Here is a 19,800-nt window from a genome sequence, read left to right as displayed (position 1 = left end):
CACTTTCAAGCCTCCTCCTCAGATAGTTAGGAAGGACTTTAAAGTAAGGCTCACAATTCAATAGATCGGGCAGTCTGTCAGACTCAGTGTGTGTAAGCTATTATAATCCAGTTTGACTACCAAGGTGATGTAGCCTGAAAAATATGAATTACACTCCCACACATTTTTCTTAAGCCTTTGAAGTTTGCTTTGCTTAACTACTGAACAAATAACAAGTGTTAAGGGAACATTCTGCAAGATTTCTTTTATTTTGAAATAATTATAGATTCATATTGTTTAAAAGGCAGTACAAAGAAGTCCTGTGTACTCTCACCCAGTTTCCTCCAATGGTAACATCTTATCTATAACAAAACGGGGAAATTGACATCAGTAACATCCACAAATCTTATTCAGATTTTGCCAGTTTTATATGCATTTGTGTGTATCTAAAATTCTATACAATTTTATCAGGTGTAGACTTGTAATAACCAGTCCCATAATTAAGATACAAAACTGTTCTATCACCACAGACAACCCCTTGCTACTCTGTTATAGTCACATCCATCCTGTCTTTCTATACCCTCCCACCCTGTTCCTAACCCCTGGTGACCACTAATCTGTTCTCCATAATTTTTTCATTTTGAGAATATTATACATGGAATCATACAATATGTAACCTTTTAAGTTTAGTTTTTTTTTCCCTTCAGTTCAATTTCAGATGTTTCTATTTTAAGGAATACATGTTAATGATTATAATTTTTGTATTTATCCTGGGATAAAATATTAAAATGTCCACCTTCCAGATTCATCTAATGGCTGATCTTATTTCTGACCTATACTGGCATCTTTGTATTACATGTATGTCTTAAGCAGCCTTACCTGTAAACGTGAATAGGGCAATATTAGTTAAATGTTAACTATCACTGCATACTGGAATGCCTTAAAGGAAATGTTCCAAGGTTACATTTTGTCCAAACAAAAATAGTGGTTGTGTGTGTGGTTCTCTTCTCAGTGAAGGTGTTTCAGGGGAATTTCTTAGACAAATTAGAACAAAACACAAAGAAAGAAAATCTTAGAAAATTTATAAATTAAGTTATTGTAACTGCTTACTTTTCAAAAGAATAGCAAATTAAGAACATGTTATTCTTGTCACCATCAGAAAGCCACTATACAGAACGTAAAGTTCTCATGACAGGCTAGGTCATGTGGATGATATCCCATCATTCTGGAAACTCAGAAACTTTTGCTAAGATTATAGAAGGCCATGGTTTTCCCATGCTATATGGACTATGGGAATAGCTAGGATTCTAAAAGTGGTCCTAGAAGACCTAAATTCCATTTATTTTATTTTATTTTTTTATTTATTTATTTGAGAGAGAATGAGAGATAGAGAGCATGAGAGGGAAGAGGGTCAGAGGGAGAAGCAGACTCCCCGCCGAGCAGGGAGCCCGATGCGGGACTCGATCCCGGGACTCCAGGATCATGACCTGAGCCGAAGGCAGTCGCTTAACCAACTGAGCCACTCAGGCGCCCCCTAAATTCTATTTTGTCCACTGTTTTGAATCAGAGGGACTCACAAATCTAGGAAGCTTACTCAGTGAAAAGTCTTTTGAACTTATGACAAAGAGGCAATGGAAACAGAAGGGTTTTACCTTGCTTTCTGTTGTGAGCCGTTTTCTTCTATCTAGGCTTCTGTTGTAAAATGGGATGTTAAGTATTTAGGAAATGTCAGACAGTTTTTTTCATTTTAGTCAGGTGCACCATTTTTACACTGGAGACTTTTCAGAGTTTTTTTTTTTTTTTTAAAGATTTTTATTTATTTATTGAGAGAGAGAGAGAATGGTAGAGAGAGAGCATGAGAAGGAGGAAGGTCAGAGGAAGAAGCAGACTCCCCGCTGAGCAGGGAGCCCGATGCGGGACTTGATCCCGGGACTCCAGGATCATGACCCAAGCCGAAGGCAGTCACTTAACCAACTGAGCCACCCAGGCGCCCCAGAGTTATTGTTAGTAATATGGACAGTGAGTTTCAGATCGACTTCACATTTATTTTTTACTACTGAAATTTGTCAACTATCTCAAGGCATGGGGCTAAGAGAAAGACAACTTTGTATTTTTTAAATAAAGAAAATGTAAATTGGTACAGCCTTTTTGGAATCAGTTTGGCAACATTAATCAAACTTGAAAATGCTTACACCCTTTTGTTCTGCAATTCTACTTCTAGGGATCTATTTCTCAGAAATAAACATGTATGCAAAGATGCTCATACATATATGATGTTCTTTGCAGTATTGTTATTTTGAATAATTAGAAACAATGTAAATTTCCACTATTTTGGAAAAAGTTAAATTATGGTACATGAAATTATGATATACTATACAGTATTAAAATGAATTAAGTTGCAATGACGTGGATGGAGCTAGAGTGTATTATGCTAAGCAAAATAAATCAGATGGAGAAAGACAAATATCATATGATTTCACTCATACGTGGAATTTAAGAAACAAACAGATGAACATATGGGAGGGGGCAAAAAGGGAGGGAAACAAAACATAAGAGACTCTTAACCACCAGAACAAACTGAGGGTTGATGGATGGAGGTAGGTGGGGGATGGGCCAGATGGGGATGGGGGATGGGTATTAAGGAGGGCACTTGTTATGATGAGCACTGGGTGTTGTGTGTAAGTAATGAGCCACTGAATTCTACTCCTGAAACCAATATTGCACTGTATATTAACTAACTATAATTTAAATAAAAATTTGAAAAGAAAAAAATGTACTTACAAAGAGAAAATAAATGTAAAAAAACTGAATTAAGTAGATGAAAAGTACTGATATGAAAAAATCTCTACAATTTTTAAGTAAAAAGAGCAAATAAAAAATGGTGAGGGTCTTGGGTGCCTGGGTGGCTCAGTTGGTTAAGCAACTGCCTTCGGCTCAGGTCATGATTCTGGAGTCCCGGGATGGAGTCCCACATCAGACTCCCCGTCAGCGGGGAATCTGCTTCTCCCTCTGATCCTCCCCCTCTCATGCTCTCTCTCTCTCCCATTCTCTCTCTCAGATAAATAAATAAAATCTTAAAAAAAAAGAATTAAAAAAAACGGTGAGGGTCTAGAAGCATGCTCACAGATTTGTTGCATTGGTTATCATGGGTAGGGTGTAGGTTATGAAGAAATATAATCATAAGTGTTTATTTTTTAATTTTATTTATTTATTTTTTAAAGATTTTATTTATTTATTTGAGAGAGAGAGAATGAGAGATAGAAAGCACGAGAGGGAAGAGGGTCAGAGGGAGAAGCAGACTCCCCACTGAGCAGGGAGCCCGATGCGGGACTCGATTCCAGGACCCTGGGATCATGACCTGAGCCGAAGGCAGTCGCTTAACCAACTGAGCCACCCAGGAGCCCTATTTACTTATTTTTTTAAATTTTATTTATTTGACAGAGAGACACAGCGAGAGAGGGAACACAAGCAGGGGGAGTGGGAGAGGGAGAAGCAGGCTTCCCGCCAAGCAGGGAGCCTGATGCGGGGCTCGATCCCAGGACCCTGGGATCATGACCTGAGCTGAAGGCAGACGCTTAACGACTGAGCCACCCAGGCGCCCCAATCATACGTGTTTAATATTTAATACTACTTCAATTTTCCAAAAGGAGCACGTATGTTTGTTACTTGTGTAGCTAAAAAAAAATTAAGGAAATTTCATCAACAGACTATATCCCCAAAACAACAATATCAAGATTGCATCAAGGACTTGGCTCATATTTTTAACATCCATCTGGCAATGTGGGGTGGCTATGTTTACAACTGCAACTTAATACTTGGACTTAACATACAAAATATACTTCATCTTTTGGAAAGAGGGATTGAAGTTAGATACAATTCTTTAAAAATAGGGCCCCCAAGACCTGAGCTATCTGAAAATTGTTTTTTGCCAATAAATAATAAAGCAATGGAATCCATTCAACCATGAAGGCTGGAACCTGATTTTCTTGGTTATCCCTGCAGTGCTTGGCACATAGTAAACACTCAATAAATAATGACCTAATGATGGATGAATCGACAGTTTAAGTCGTTTTAGTAGCGTCTACTTATTTAAAAGCAGGATATACTATCAAGGACAGATGATTGAGTTGTCTTGTTACTTGCTTCTCAAATGAGGAGGCGGAGGAGGAGCAGTCCTCTCTTTCTAGTCAGATTAGGAATTTGGTCGAGGACAGCGTTTAGTGGCTTAAGTTTTGATGATCTGGGAATTGAAAAATCACTGAGTTTCGGAACCAGACAGACTATAAAAGGGCAAACAAGCGAGTTGCCACTAATTATATACATAATTTTGCTCAGACGAGAGGAAGGGGCTCCAGTGGCTGTGAAACTGTAGGCAAATCACTCTATTTATTAGTGTCTACATTTTCATCTGAAAAAAAGGGAATAATCACTCCCTCATAGGATTTGTTTGTTTCTTTACATGGAAGGATATGAAAAACTCTATAAAACGCTGGCAACATAGTGGCCATTCCGTATTGTGCAACGAATGTTTCATATAAATTCAAACCCAGACTGTCGGGTCGAAAAGCACTCAGAGATTAAAACTGTACACAACTGAGAGGTTCTCAAGTTCCGGCAGTCTCTTTCATTCACCTCATTCATTTTAATCTCAACCACACCTATCGGGCCGGTGCGAGTCCCAGCAGTCGGCTCCCAGGACCCAGGGGACGACCCGCGGGCCCCGCACTGGCGGGAGTTCGCGCCCGCCCGTGGCCCGAACCCGGGCTTCCTCGGGTTACAGGGCCCGGCGCTTCGAGGACCACGGCCCGCGCCAGGCTTCCTGTGCTTGAGGTCCAGCCACCGCCAGCCTCGCCCACCAATCCGCCGATGTTCTGGGGTCCTGGCGAGACACTCCTACCTACATTCCAGAGCCGGGTCTCCAACGCTCTTCCCGCAAGGAGACAGAGGTGTCCGAGCCCGGCGGCCCGAAGCAGAGTGGCCGGAAGGCCGGCAAGGCCCGCGGGTGGGCGGGCGGGGCGGCGAAGCGGGAAGCACAAGGAGCGCGCTCCCGTGAACGCAGGAGGGAGGCGGGGGCGAGGCGCGCGCGTGCGCTGGGAAGAGAGGCCTGGAGGCGGAGTCTTAGGGCGACGGCAGGAAGAGGGCGCCCTGGAGCCGAGCGGGAGGCTGGCTGGGGGCGGGGCGGAGGGAGGGCGTCGACCCTAGGGGGCGGGGTGAGGCGAGGCGGGGACGCGCTTGCGGGGTGGGGAAGGCGGGGGCGCGGCGGTGGCGGGAGCGTCCCTGGTCTCCGCCCCTGTTTCCCACTCTCCTCCACCTCCCACCCGGCAGGGCTCCGGAGAGGCGCCGCTTGCCCGTCCCTGGAGCCGCCCAGCTGCCGCCGCCTCCGCCCTCCGCTCGCGGTGAGCCCGTCAGTCCCCGCACCGTGCGCTCCTCCGTCTGGGCCATGGATGGGTAAGTACTCGAAGGCGCAGCGGCTCTGCGGGGCTCCGCTTGCCCCGCTTCCTTTCGGCTTTCGGCCGGACGCGCCGCGGCCGCAGAGTCGGGCGCGGCGCAGGCGGCCGGAGGAGCGACCCCGGCCGAGTCCGACGGCGGGGCTTCCGGGCGCCCCGAATCGCAGAGGGGCGGTCCGCCGCCGCCTCTTCTCCCCGGCTGGGGCGCCCCCGTAATGTCCGCCCCTTCACATCCTCACACCCGGAAGCGGAGGAAAGCCGGGTGCAGCCGCCGGGTGCCGGGGTCCGCCCTCCGCGCGCAGAGTCCGGGGAGCCCGGCCCGGCCTGCCGACACTTCCTTTCAGAAAATGGTGCGCGGCGCTGGGGGAGGCGGAGGCGGCGCTCGGGGCGGGCGTCCTCCCGCTTGGGGAGTTGCTGTTTACCGGTGAGGTGGGGCGAGCGCCGGAGCTTCCCCTGGCTGGGAGGCGAGCGGCCGCCGGGAGGCGGACGGCGACTGCACGCGTCGGGGCACGTCTGGGCGGCGACCTCGTCCCGAAGCCAAGGCCCCCCGCGGGGTGTCGACGTGCCGGGGGACCGGCCGAGGTCTCCGGACTTGGGGCTGTGAGCTGTGCTAACGATCTCTGTATACCGGGCGTCTGGACCTGGTGACCATAGACTCCTGTCCCCCTAGCCCCCCAAAGAAACTTCGTGAATTTCTGCAATTTTCGGGAGCGTTCAGACGCTCTAAAAGTTAAAAGAGGTTCGTTGCCAGAATAAAAAGATTTCGAATCACTGATAGAAATATTTCTGAGAACCCAGGGATATGGCGTGGGACCTGACAGATAATTTAATATTTAAGGAAACAACTACGTTAGGATCTTCGTGGATTAATTGTAGCATATGTTCATCAAGATTTTAAAAATATCTCCAGCTCTGTGAGAGCTTGCAGAGCCACTTACTCATTCCCATTATATATCTGAGTTTTTGTTCGGCCTTTTACTTGCTTTTGAGGACAACGTATCTATAAACCCCCTGGTTGTAGAATATGTGGAACTTGAGTAAACAGTAAAAGCCTTGTACGTGTTGCCATATAGTTGATGACTGTTGCCATGCTGTGTAAAGGCAATGGAATCTTCCAACAATTTTTGCCTTCGTTAGACTTCGTTTATCTACTTTCATAACGTTAAATCTGTATGATACTTGGATTAACTCATTTGTTTGTTAATTGCACACTGATACAGACTTTAGACAGTGCGGTTTTAGATTTCATTGATGGTTGTGATGTTCTGTATTTTAATTGAAGCTATTTTTATTTAATTGAAATTTTTCTGAGAACATTGTTGAAAACTCATTTCACATCACCGTATTCGGTCACACTTTATATGTGTACAAAGTTTTGCTGTTGTAAGTTGTGTAATTATGCCAACATTTCAGTTCAGGAAGGCTGTGAAATTAGTGTCTCACCGTGTGTAGTGCGTTGTCGTGAGACGGTTTGACTTGAGCTATGGAAGCAGGCTAGCTTTTTGTATTGGAAAATTTATAGTGATGACAAAGGATTCGAGTTATGCATCTTGGTTTTTAAACTTTTGGGTAACTGAGAAGTGCAAACTTACTCTTGGATAGTTTAGTAACTCTCTCTTTACCCTATATGTGGCTTTAAAGCTAAGAATGAGTTTATTGGTTTATATATGTGGGGCAGTAAGACATTCTGGAAGGTAAGTTCAGGACCTATACAATCTTATTTTCTGTGCAGAAACAGTTATTTGTCACATTTAAATTTCAGACAAATGAATTTCAGGTTTCAAAAGTCTATCAGGAAAAAATTAAAAATCTACATGGTTATTGTTTAAAACAATTAAATTTGCATCATTGAACAATCAGATTCATAAATTTGTTTACTTTTTTTTTAAGTAATGGTGTTATAGGTTATTAACTATAGAATTTAGTTGGAGCTTTCTTTTAGGAGATACGGAGGTAAACTGTAATTGAAGATGGTTTCTTTGGGATGAGAAAAGATGGATTTTTGTGTGAGAGAACTTTATAGGAGTTTTTACACCTTGGGGTTAAGGGATGTGGTTTTTAACACAGTGAATATTTGCTTTCAGGAGGCTAATTAACTTTCTGCATTTTTCCCACAGCCTGAAAAGGTCCTTTTTCATTATTTTGGATAGTTAGAAAAGAAACAACAAACCACTAGTCAATGTGTCTTTCTAGTTCTTCCTCAAATTCCAACTGTCTTGTGTGTGTGTACGTTTTCATTTCCTCCTGAGATAATTTATACTTAAACACAGTTTTGATGTGGTAGAGTTTTTTTTAAAAAAGCAGATCTTTGAAAATTTTCATGTCTGAAATTTGATATTTGCATTTATTTTAGTTCTGAGAGACTATCTTGGTTTTATTTTGGTGAGCTGTTTCGGGCGGTAGATACAAATTTGCAAGATACCTTCTATTTCTGTAAAAGCCACTCAGTTTTGCTTCATTTAAAATTTTAAAACATGATAATTCAGACCAGTGATTTAAAAGAATGAGCTTTGGTGATTTTGAGTTTTGATTTGGATTTGTTAATAGAGGTAAATGGATAAACACATATTACTTGTTTTATGGAAACACAGCTATAATTTAATAGAGTTTGATTTACTATTTGTTTCTTACATTGTGGTTAAAGCTTTGCTAGACTGTCCCATCACTTTTCTTTGTGTTAACATTTCACAACTCATCACGTTCTTATTTTTATTTTTATTTTTATTATTATAATGCTTTTCCTTTTTTTCTTTAATCTTATTATCTCTGTCTTTTAAAAACTTGTTCTCTAACTTTGTTTTCCATTTTCTCTTTTTACTTTTTCCATACAGTGTTGTTACAGATCTTATAGCAGTCGGTTTAAAGGTAGGACTCTTTTACTATCCTTTCATAAGCTTTTTTTAAATCTTGGTTTCGGCATTTTTTTTTTTCCAGTGGTGATATCATCTCACCTGTTCATAAAATTATCTTTTTTACTGTGTGATAATAGTCTTTCATTTTTATTTAGCTCCAAAATAAGTGGACTTGTAGTTGATTTTGGATTTTACATATTTATAAAGGGGCTACAATATTATCGTATATCTAAAATGTGAACAAAAAGTTTAGCCCGAAGTTTTACTTGAACTCTCAGAGTTTGTTTGATTTTGTTTTGTTTTGTTTTAGCAATTAAATGTAGCCTAGGCTGTATTTTCCTATCATGTTTGTTCTTGTATTTTCTCTTGGATGTGTTTTTGAGTAATAAAATAATCATAGCTAAAGTTTCTTCAATTCCTAGTATGTGCCAGCTGCTGTACACCTGTTTCACTAATTGTAACAGTCCTTCAAGGTAGGTATTAATAAATTCCCATTTTAGAGATGGAAGATAGGTTCAGAAAGTTTGTTTTCAAGGTGTGGTGCACCAGAGTTCAAACCCGTGTCTTCCTGGTTCCAAAGCCTGACTTTTTTTTTTTTTTTTAATATAACTAGCTGCCAGTAATAAGGGTGCTGTCTAGAAAGTGAACAGGAGAGCTGCATAATTAATATTTTACAGTAATAACTCTTCTAAGTTGTTACATTAGTTTTATAAGTCTTCTCATTTATTGAATTCTAAAATATAAATCAAGTAAGCAATGTTCACCAGTATGAGGCTTTTAAAATATAAATGGGTGTTTTAAGGTTTCCTTTAGCAATTTGATATTTGATATACCTGAGTTGAGAATCTAGTTCTAGAGGCCACTTATAGTTTGGATTACTATAGAAAACAAAAATAAATAATTCATGTTTATATTATATGTATTTTATGTAAAATTGTTTCACCACTTTCTGTCCTTCATCTTTTCATCATCTCCTTGCTAGCAATTTCAGCACTTCCACATTTGCAGTTATTAGATCTGGTGGTGGTGGTCATCTTCTAATACCTTAAAAAATAAGCATAATAGCTTATGAAACTAACAATAGGATTCTGAGATTAACATAATAGGGAACTACTGCTTATACTGTCTTTTGAAATTGGGTGGAGTTAGCTTACTTTGGCAAACTTTGAACATATTTTGTGAATTGAAAATAAATGGAGGAACCTCTTTAGTGAGATATGCTTTTCTTCTTCTTCTCCCTGCCCCCCCCCATACTTAAGTCACTTTCTTTTGGGAATTGACACTAGGAGATACAGAAAGTGCAGGCTCATATCTAGGATCACTTTTGGTGTCTCTGTAGGTACCGGTGAGGGAAAGGATATTTAAAGTGAATGTTGTGTGGTTTTAGCTGAAAAGTAATTTGTGATTCTAGAGTTTTATCTCGCAAAAATGAATACATGAGACATTTAAAATAAAACTTACATTTTTGAGTTGAGAAATTATGCTTGATGGGCTATTATGCCTTTTTTACTACAGGGAAAAATATATCTTAGTGATAAATATAAGAAAAAGATCAGGCATGGCAACCAGATTTGAATACATGATTTGGATTTCTGACTACCTGTTTAGCAGCAGGTGCTCTGAAAACAAAGATCAGATCCTACTCTGAAGAAAAAATAAGCTGATCTAGTTGTTTCACTAGGCAGTCTATATTTTTATAGATTTAAATACTGGAAATGTCTGTAAAATTACTCATTATATGGAGAATTTCTCCTAAGATTGTTCTGCTTCTTTCTTGGATCCCATCCAAGGAGTTTAGTTACCAGGTAATAGGCTAATAAGGCTCATAATTCATCTAGATTGAATAAACCAAAGTTAGCAAATTATAAGTCCTTTAAGAATGTCAGTTACTTACCTTCCTCTGCTATCTGAATATGATGATACAACACATAGTTTTAGCCAGTGGCAAGAGTGGATTTCAGGTTATGCTCCATAAGTTGCTTTCCCGGATTCAGAGAAATAATACGAGTTTCATTTTTAAAGAATTAAAGATATCCTTAAATATGAAATGCTTTATTTTAGGGAAAGAAAGCTGAATTGTTTTTAGAGATGACTGATAATGAACACGTATCAGGAACTTTATTATACCAGATAAATCAAACTGTCAACATTGTGGGTAACATAGCTTTTTGTGTGTGTGTACCTAAGTGTATTTTAAATTTCCAGCTTATACTAGTTTATCTGAAACTCAAATATTTCCCATATTTGTGGTTTTTTTCCCCAAAGTACTATAGTAGTTATTAGAACAAATGATTTTTGGGCACTTGGGTGGCTCAGGCTGTTGAGTCTAGCTTTGGCTCAGGTCATGATCTGGGATTGAGCCCCTTTTTGGGCTCCCCCTGGAGTTTGCTTTCTCCCCTCCCTCCCCCCCCACTCTCTCTCTCTCTCTCTCTGTCCTTTTCTCTGTCTCATAAGAGGGGGAAGGGGGAGAGGGAGAGGAAGAGGGAGAGAAGCAGACTCCCTGTTGAGCTGGGAGCCTGATGCTGCTCAATCTCACAACCCCGAGATCATGGCCTGAGTCAAAATCAAGAATCGGCCACTTAACCGACAGCCACCCAGGCTCTCCTAAAATATGATTTTTTAAAATGATGATACTCCATATGTTTTCTGGGTAGTCTTCCTATTTTAAATGATTAGGTGCGTATAGAAAAACTCATGTTTAGTGGACTAAAATTGGTTTCTAATAATTATCATGCCTGTCAGTATAAAGGAAAGAACGAAACAGCATATTTAAATTAATTTTGAAGACCAACTTTTTATTTGCTTGACCAGAGCTTAGCAAAGTACAGCCTGTGGACCAAATCCAGCTTGCCACCTGTTTTGTAAATAGTTTTGTTGGAACACAGCCATGCTAATTCCATATTGTCTGGTAATTTTCACAATCGAATGGTAGAGTTGAATAGTTGTAGCAGTTGATCATATGACCACAAAGCCTAAAATATTTACTTTCTGACCCTTTTCAGAAAAAGCTTGCCTGCTGCTGTGCTTGAGCTATACAAAATATAGAAGGCCATTGCTGGAATTTTTTTTTTTAATTGGGCTATAATTTACATAGAGTGAAATGCATAGTTTTCAAGGGTACAGTGCAATAAATTTTATCAAATGTATCCACCTGTGTTTCCTCCTCCCCAGTCAAGGCACTAGAACATCACTGTAAAATGTTCTTTGTTGTCTTTTTCCAGACTCATTCTAGAAAACTGTTCTGATTTCTATCATCATAGATTATTTTTTCCTGTTTCTGAACTTAATATAAATGGAATGAAATATTTACGCATCATATATACAGTGTAAACTTTTTGATGTCTGGCTTCTTTTACTCAGCAAATGATTATTTATAGATTGATTGATTTATTTTAGAGGGGAGGGGCAGAGGGAGAGGGGGCCACACTGTCTCGGCCCCATCTCATGACCCTGAGATCACCACCTGAGCTGAAACCAAGAGTCCCTTGCTCAACTGGTCGCTCAACCGGCCGACTGAGCCAGCCAGGCACCCTTCAGCAAAATGATTTTTAGATTCAACCATGTTACATGTATCAGTAGTTCATTATTTTTATTTCTGAGAGTATTCCATTATGTGAATGTATTACAGTATTTAAAATCTATTCTCATGTTGGTAGATGTTTGGTTCTTTCCAGATTTGGGCTACAATGAATAAAGCTGCTATAAGCATTTGTTTATGTCTCTGGGTAGATGTAGGTTTCATTCTACAGCATAGGGAGTAGTAGAATTAGATAATGTGTATGTTTAAATTTGTAACAAACTCTCAAACTATTTTGTTAAATATTGTACCACTTTATACTCTTAACTAGCTTTGTATTAGACTTTAGGTTGCCCACATCCTTATTTACATGTACATATTGCCAGTCTTCACTTGTATCCATTCTAATGGTTGTAACCAGAATTGCTAACAGTAGCTCATTATAGTTTTAATTTGCACTGACCTCATGGCTTGTAGTGGTGCTTACCTTTTTGTGTATTTCTACCCTTTCATGTGTTTTTAGTCATTCACTTACCTTTTGTGAATGTCTATTAAGTCTTTTACCGATTTTTTTTTAAAGATTTATTTATTGGGGCGCCTGGGTGGCTCGGTTGAGTGGCTGCCTTTGGCTGGGTCATGGTCCAGGGGCCCTGGGATTGAGCCCTGCATCGGGCTCCCTCTTCAGCAGGGAGTCTGCTTCTCCCTTTGTCTCTCCCCTCCCCCCACGATCTCTCTCACGCTGTCTCTCAAATAAATAAAATCTTTTTTAAAAAAATATTTATTTTTAGCGAGAGAGAGGGAGGAAGGGAAAGAGGGCATGGGGAGAGGGGCTGAGGGAGAAAGTCTTAAGCGGACTCTCTGAGCACAGAGACTGATTGGGGCTTGATCTCAGGACCCTAAGATCATGACCTGAGCCGAAACAAAGAGTTGGCTGCTTAACCAGGCGCTCCTTTTACCTATTTTTTAATTTTAATTCTATTTATTATTTTTAATTTTTTAAAAATTTATTTATTTGAGAGAGAGAGGGAGCAGAGGGAGAGGGAAAAGCAGGTTCCCCACTGAGCAGGGAGCCAATGCAGGGCTGGATCCCAGGACACTAGGATCCTGACCTGGGCCAAAAGCAGATAAAGCCACCCAGGTGCCCCGAGTAAGGTCTTTTTTTAATCTTCTCTGACAATTTGTCTCTTAATTGGTATATGTAGACCATTCACACTTCAAGGGATGATTTAGTTGGATTAATATCTAGCTTGTTCATAACTGTTTTCTATTGTTAAAAAAATCAACCTAGGAAATTTGAAGATCTAATTGGATTTATTAAGCAATTCATGAATCAGGCAGCATCCCAGCTAACAAGTAGAGGGGAGCTTCGAGGTGTTGTACAACATAGGTTTTTATAGGAAGGAAGGTGGGGCAAGAAGTTACTAGCGAAAGAAAAGATTGTTTAGGCAAGATCACCTTCTTTTACCGGGGTCTTAATATGCAGATTACTTCATCTTCCTTTGGGGAATTGAGAGGGCCCTGTGACAGATTACCTTATTGATGCTGAACAGAAAATTCCTGACTGTCCAGATTTCATGATTTATCTTTTTTTTTTTTCCATTGAGGCATTTTATTTCCAAGTATGTATTACATCCCTAGAAAAAGAATCCCAGGATTTTCCTTCCTGTGTGTTTTCGTCTTGCTTCTTCATGGTCCATGATGCCAGCTGAGGTTGTCAGTACAATGAAACCAAACTGGCAGGACGGGAGCAGGTTATTCTGCCATTTTTCTAGATCTTTCAGTTGCACATCAGATCTGGGACTGATCACTCCACACTTGTTTAACCTGCCCGTGAGGTTCACAATAATTTTCCCCGCTCTGTGATCATCAAGGATTTCAAATTCGCCAATGTAACCATGCTTCATCATCACACTGAGAAACGGGACGATGACTGGAGCACGGCCTAATAAGAACCTGGCGTTTGCCTCTCTTCTCAGCATTGTTAATGCTCTTGAGAGCATCTGCCAGGACATTCATGCGCACCATTATGGCGGTACGGAAAGATGGCAGAAAGTCATGATTTGTCTTAAGTGATGCCATGTTGGGCCTGTGGTTTTCTTTGTAACACTATTCATTGACTTGTTTTTTGTTTCATTTTCTTCCTCCTCTGGTTTTAATTGAACAATTTGTATGATTTTATACTTACTTTAAACATTTTTTTAGTGGTTGCCCAATACATTTCTAATGTGTGCAGTATACAAACATTAGCTCCTCAAAGTCCACCTTCAGATAACACTACACTGCTTTATGTACACCTTATGACAGCATTTTCATTTACTCCTTCCTGTCCCTTATGACACTGTTACCCTTCATTTCACTTAACCAAATGCAATAATCATCCAGTGCATTGTTACGATTATGACATCATGTTAACAGTTATCTTTCAGATCAATTAAGAATAAGATGTATATTTTATTTTACCTTCATCTAGTCCCTCTCCCACAGTCTTCCTTTCCTTATGTGGATCTGAGTTTCTGATGTATATAATTTTCCTTCTCTCCAAAGAAAAACTTTTTTTTTTTTAAGATTTTATTTATTCATTTGAGAGAGAGAGCACCTGCACGCACACACATGGGGGAGGTGAGGAGAAGCCGACTCCCTGTTGAGCAGGGAGCCAGACATGGGGCTGGATCCCAGACCTGGAGATCATGAATTGAGCTGAAAGCAGACACTTAACCATCTGAGCTAACCCAGGCTCTTCTCCAAAGAACTTTTTTTTTCTTTTAACTTTTATTGCAGAGCAGGTCTACTGACAATCAATTTTCTTGGTTTTTGTCTGAGAAAGTCTTTATTTCTCCTTTACCTTTTTTTTTTTTTTTTAAAGTAGGCTCCATGCCCGGTGTGGAGCCCAGTTCAGGGCTCGGACACATCAAGACCTGAGCAGAGACCAAGAGTTGGACACTTAACTGAATGAGGCACCCAGGCGCCCGCCCCATCCTTTACTTTTGAAGGATGCTTTTCATGTAGAATTCTAGGTTAGTGGGTGTTTTTTTTTCTTAATACTTTAAATATTTCATTCTACTTTCTTGATGCTTGTGGTGTTTCTGATGAGAAAGAAACCTGTAATTCTTACCTTTATTCCTCTCTATGCATGTAAGGTATTTTTTCCTGTCTTTTTCCCAAGATCTTCAATATTTTCTTTATTTGGACTCTTCTTTGAAATAGGGTTTTAAGGGTTCTTTATATATTCTAGGTGTAAGTCTCTTTTTAGATATGTGTTGTGAATATTTTCTCTCAGTCTGTTGCTTGTCTATTCATTTCTTTTTTTTTTTTTTTAAAGATTTTATTTATTTATTTGAGAGAGAGAATGAGATAGAGCATGAGAGGGGGGAGGGTCAGAGGGAGAAGCAGACTCCCTACTGAGCAGGGACCCCGATGTGGGACTCGATCCTGGGACTCCCAGGGTCATGACCTGAGCCGAAGGCAGTTGCTTAACCAACTGAGCCACCCAGGCGCCCTGTCTATTCATTTCTTAATGGTGTCTTGATAAATAGAATTTAATTTTGATAAATTCCTTTTCCATTTTTTGGTTATGGCTTTCTCTTCTTGTCTAAGAAATCGGCTTATCCCAAGGGTAGAAAGATATTCTATTTATTTGTTTTAAGAAGCCTGTACTTTTGGGACGCCTCGGTGGCTTAGTCGATTAAGAGTCTGCCTTTGGCTCAGGTCATGATCTCAGGGTCCTGGGATCAAGTCCCACACTGGGCTCCTTGCTCATCGGGGAGCCTGCTTCTCCCTCTGCCTGCTGCTCACCCTGCTTGTTCTCTCTCTCTCTCTGACAAATAAATAAATAAAATCTAAAAAAAGTTTGTACTTTGAACTTTTATGAAAGGTTAGGTCTGAGATGAATCTCAAGATTTGTTCTTGTGTGTGGTAGAGGTGGGGATTGACTTGTTTCCATATGGTTATCTAGTTAGTTCAGCACCTTTTGTTAAAAAGATTCTCCTTTCTGTAATTAATTGTTTTGGTACCATTATTTGAAAATCAGCTCACCATTTGTGAGTGTGTCTATTTATGCATGCTGAATTTTTACCCATTATCTATTTACTGTGTTAATCTCACACTGTCTTTATAACAATGGATTTATAGTGTGTCTTAAAATCAAGTAGCCTAGGGGCACCTGGGTGGCTCACTCGTTAAGCATCTGCCTTCGGCTCAGGTCATGATCCCAGGATCCTGGGATCGCCCCGCATGGGGCTCACTGCTCAGCTGTGTTTCTCCCTCTCCCACTCCCCCTGCTTGTGTTCCCTCTCTCTCTGTGTCTCTCTGGCAAATAAGTAAGTAAAATCTTTTAAAAAAAAAAATCAAGTAGTGTAGGTCCAACTTTGTTCGTCTTTATCAATATTGTTTTAGCTATACTAAGTCATTTGCATTTTACTTAAAAATTTACAATTAGCTCATCAGTTTCTATTTAGAAGCTGGGATAATGACTGGGATTGCACAGACTATATAGGTCAATTAGGGAGAAGTTGACGTTTCAACCATACTGAGTCTTGTAATGTGTAGAATAGAGTATTTCAATTTTTTAGGTCTTCTGTAATTTCTTTTGGTGCTGTTTTGTAATTTTCAGTGTACAGGTTTACATGTATATTTTAAATGTATCCCTTTTTTTTGTATGGCAAATTGTGTTCTTGTCAGTATACAGAAATACTGTATCACGTTTACTCTGTAATTTATTGCTGTTATTGTATTTTTTTAAATGCTTAGGATTTTTTTTTATGTATATGATCATGTCATCTGTAAATAAAGTTTTATTTCTTCCTTCCCAGTCTGGATGATTTTTTTTCTTGCCTTAATTCAAAATTTAAGACCTCCAGTATGATGCTAAGTAGAGGTGACAACAACCTTATCTTCTTCCTGCTCATAAGGGAAAGTAGTCCATCTTTGTTAGCTGTAGGTTTTTCTTAGATGCCTTTCTCATGTTGAAAAATTGCTTTCTGTTCATTGTTTACTGTTTTTTATTAACATGAATGGATGTTGGATTTGGATCTTTCAAGGAATTTGTACATTGGAGCTAAATTGTTGACTATACGGGCATAAAATTGCTCATATTTCCTTATCTTGTTAGTCTGTCTAGGATCTGTAATGATTTCCATCTTTTCAGTTCTGATACTGGTAATTCATGTTCTTTCTTTTCTTTCTTTCTTTCTTGCACTGATTGGTCTAGCTAGAGGTTTTCAGTATTACTGATCTTTTTCAAAAGGCAATTTTTGATTTCATTTATTTTCTCTTGGTTGACTTTTCTATTTCATCACTTTGACTCCATTATTAAGATTTATTCTCTTACATTTTCTGTGGATCAGGAATCTAGGTATGGCTCAGCTGAGTCCTCTGACTTTGGGACTGTTACATAAGAGTGTTATCAAGGTGTTGGTAGATGCTGCAGTCGTTTTCTGTGGAAGAATCTGCTTCCAAGCTCATTCATATGACTGGCAGGAGTCCGTTCCTCCTAGGCTGTTGATCTGAGGGCCTCACTTCCTCATTTCTTGTTGGCTTAAGGCTGCACTGTTTCTTGCCACCTGGGTCTCTCAATAGTACGTTTGCCTCGGCAACTTGTTTCTCCCAAGTAACCAATAGACAGAGTAAGAGTTAAGCCAAAGTCAGTCTTTTGAAACCTAATCTGGGAGGGGGCAACCTATCACTTTTGCTAAAGTATTCTGCTCCTAGAGGCAGGTCACTAGGTGTAGCCTACACCGAAGGGTAGGGTGTTACACCTGGGTGTGAATACTAGGCAGTGGGGACCATCTTAAAAGGTTTGCTTACTACTCCAGAAGAGAAATTGCAGAGTGGTGTAGGGGTAATGCACATGTTCAGCTTTACTAGATAGTTCCAGAGTACTAATTGGCAGTGTTTGAGAGTTACTATTACTCCAAATTCTCACCAGCACTTGGTATTTTCACTTGAGATACATTTTTTTAAAGATTTTATTTATTGGGGCGCCTGGGTGGCTCAGTCGATAAGCGTCTGCCTTCGGCTCAGGTCATATTCCCAGGGTCCTGGGATCGAACCCCGTATCAGGCTCCCTGCTCTGCGGGAAGCCTGCTTTTCCCTCTCCCACTCCCCCTGCTTGTGTTCCCTCTCTGGCTGTCTCTCTCTGTGTCAAATAAATAAAATAAAATAAATTTTTATTTATTTATTAGAGAGAGAAGGAGAGACAGTGAGAGAGTATAAGCAGGGAGGAGAGGGAGAAGCGGGCTCCCCGCAGAGCAAGGAGCCCGATGCAGGTCTTGATCACAGGACCCTGGGATCATGACCTGAGCTGAAGGCAGATGCTTAACTGACTGAGCCACCCAGGCACCCCTCACTTGAGATATTTTAATGTAATCATTTTAGTGCTATATATTTTCCTCTAAACACAGCTTTAGCCACATCCCAAAAGTTGGATTTGTTCTGTTTTCATTTTTATCGAGTAAATAAAACTGCGAGACTGTAGGAGGTAATAAGTAACTTAAATGAAATGTACAAATTCCTTTAAAGACAGAAAATATTAAGTGACCAAAACTGACATGAGTTAGAAAGTATTCCCTTTCATATATTTTTTAAAGATTTTATTTATTTATTAGAGAAAATGAGAGAGCGAGCACATGATGGGGGGAGGGTCAGAGGGAGAAGCAGGCTCCCCGCTGAGCAGGGAGCCCGTTGTGGGACTTGATCCCGGGACTCCAGGATCATGACCTGAGCCGAAGGCAGTCGCCCAACCAACTAGTATTCCCTTTTATAAAAAGAGTTTGTATAAGATTAATGTTATTTGTTCCTTAAATCTTTGATAAAATTCAGTATAGCTATTTGTGGTAAAGTTTTTAATTATGAACTAAGTTTTTAAAAAAATAGATCCTATGTTAATTCCGATTTTAAATTTCTTTAGCTGTATCCCACAGATTTTGTTATACCAGTGCGTGCAGGTGTGGGGGAAGGGCAGAGGGGAAGTATCTCCAAGCAGACTCCGTGCTGAGCTAGGAGCCAGAAACAGGGCTGGATCCCACAACCCATGAGATCACCACCTGAGCCAAAACCCAAGAGTTGTATGCTTAACCAACTGAGCCACTCAGAGGCCCCTGATATACTGGGTTTTTATTTTCACTCAGTTTAAACTATTTTCTGTTGTGATTTGTCCTGTGACCCATGATTGTTTCTGTGTGTGTGGTTTAATTTCTAAATATTTAAGGTTTTTCCAGATACCTTCATGTTACGGGTTTTTTTAATGTTACTTTGAATCAGTTTAGTCTTTTTACATTTCCTGAACTTTGTTTTTTGTTTTGTTTTTTATTAACATATAATGTATTATTTGTTTCAGTGGTACAGGTCCGTGACTCCATCAGTCTTAAACAATTCACAGCACTTATCATAGTACATACCCTCCCCAATGTCCCATCACCCAGCCACCCCATCCCTCCTACCCCCCTCCACTCCAGCAACCCTCAGTTTGTTTCCTGAGATTAAGTGTCTCTTATAGTTTGTCTCCCTCTCTGGTTTCGTCTTGTTTCATTTTCCCCCCTCTCTTCGCCTATGATCCTCTGTCTTGTTTCTCAAATTCCTCATATCAATGAGATCATATAATACTTATCTTTCTCTGACTTATTTCCCTTAGCATAATTATCCTCTAGTTCCATGCACATCGTTGCAAATGGCAAGAGTTCTTTTGTTTTGATGGCTGCATAATATTCCATTGTGTATATATACACCACTTCTTCTTTATCCATTCTTCTGTTGTTGGGCATCTAGGCTCTTTCCATAGTTTGGCTATTGTGGATGGTGCTGCTATAAACATTGGGGTGCAGGTGCCCCTTCAGATCACTACATTTGTATCTTTGGGGTAAATACCCAGTAGTGCAATTGCTGGGTCATAGGGTAGCTCTATTTTCAACTTTTTGGGGAACCTCCATACTGTTTTCCAGAGTGGCTGCACAGCTTGCATTCCCACCAACGATGTAGGAGGATTCCCCTTTCTCCACATCCTCACCAACAT

The 19,800-nt window shown here is 40.3% G+C and overlaps 1 protein-coding gene and 1 pseudogene across 8 annotated transcripts in view; one reads left to right on the top strand and one right to left on the bottom strand.

Annotated features, from left to right (window-relative positions):
- Positions 1-5,244: 5,244 nt before the first annotated feature.
- Positions 5,245-19,800, top strand: part of PTBP3 (polypyrimidine tract binding protein 3) — a 122,519-nt gene continuing 107,963 nt past the window's right edge. For 2 of the 8 annotated variants that reach the window (XM_088018896.1, XM_088018895.1), the window contains exons 1-2: positions 5,245-5,427; positions 8,258-8,291. In XM_088018896.1, the coding sequence (XP_087875022.1) occupies positions 5,420-5,427; positions 8,258-8,291 (42 nt within the window). In that variant the 5' untranslated portion in view covers positions 5,245-5,419. Of the gene's footprint in view, positions 5,428-5,912; positions 6,166-8,257; positions 8,292-14,658; positions 14,810-19,800 lie in introns of those variants that run through there. The other 6 variants (XM_088018901.1, XM_088018897.1, XM_088018899.1 and 3 more) reach the window with 5 other exon arrangements.
- On the bottom strand, positions 13,386-13,834 carry LOC148162444 (small ribosomal subunit protein uS8 pseudogene; annotated as a pseudogene).

The sequence above is a fragment of the Eumetopias jubatus genome, unplaced genomic scaffold, assembly GCF_037043125.1.
Source record: "Eumetopias jubatus isolate StellerSeaLion01/CBP00866 unplaced genomic scaffold, mEumJub1_p1.0 scaffold_15, whole genome shotgun sequence".
Lineage (NCBI taxonomy): Eukaryota > Metazoa > Chordata > Mammalia > Carnivora > Otariidae > Eumetopias > Eumetopias jubatus.
Note: the sequence above shows the minus strand (reverse complement) of the source record. Positions and strands in the feature narration are given on the sequence as shown.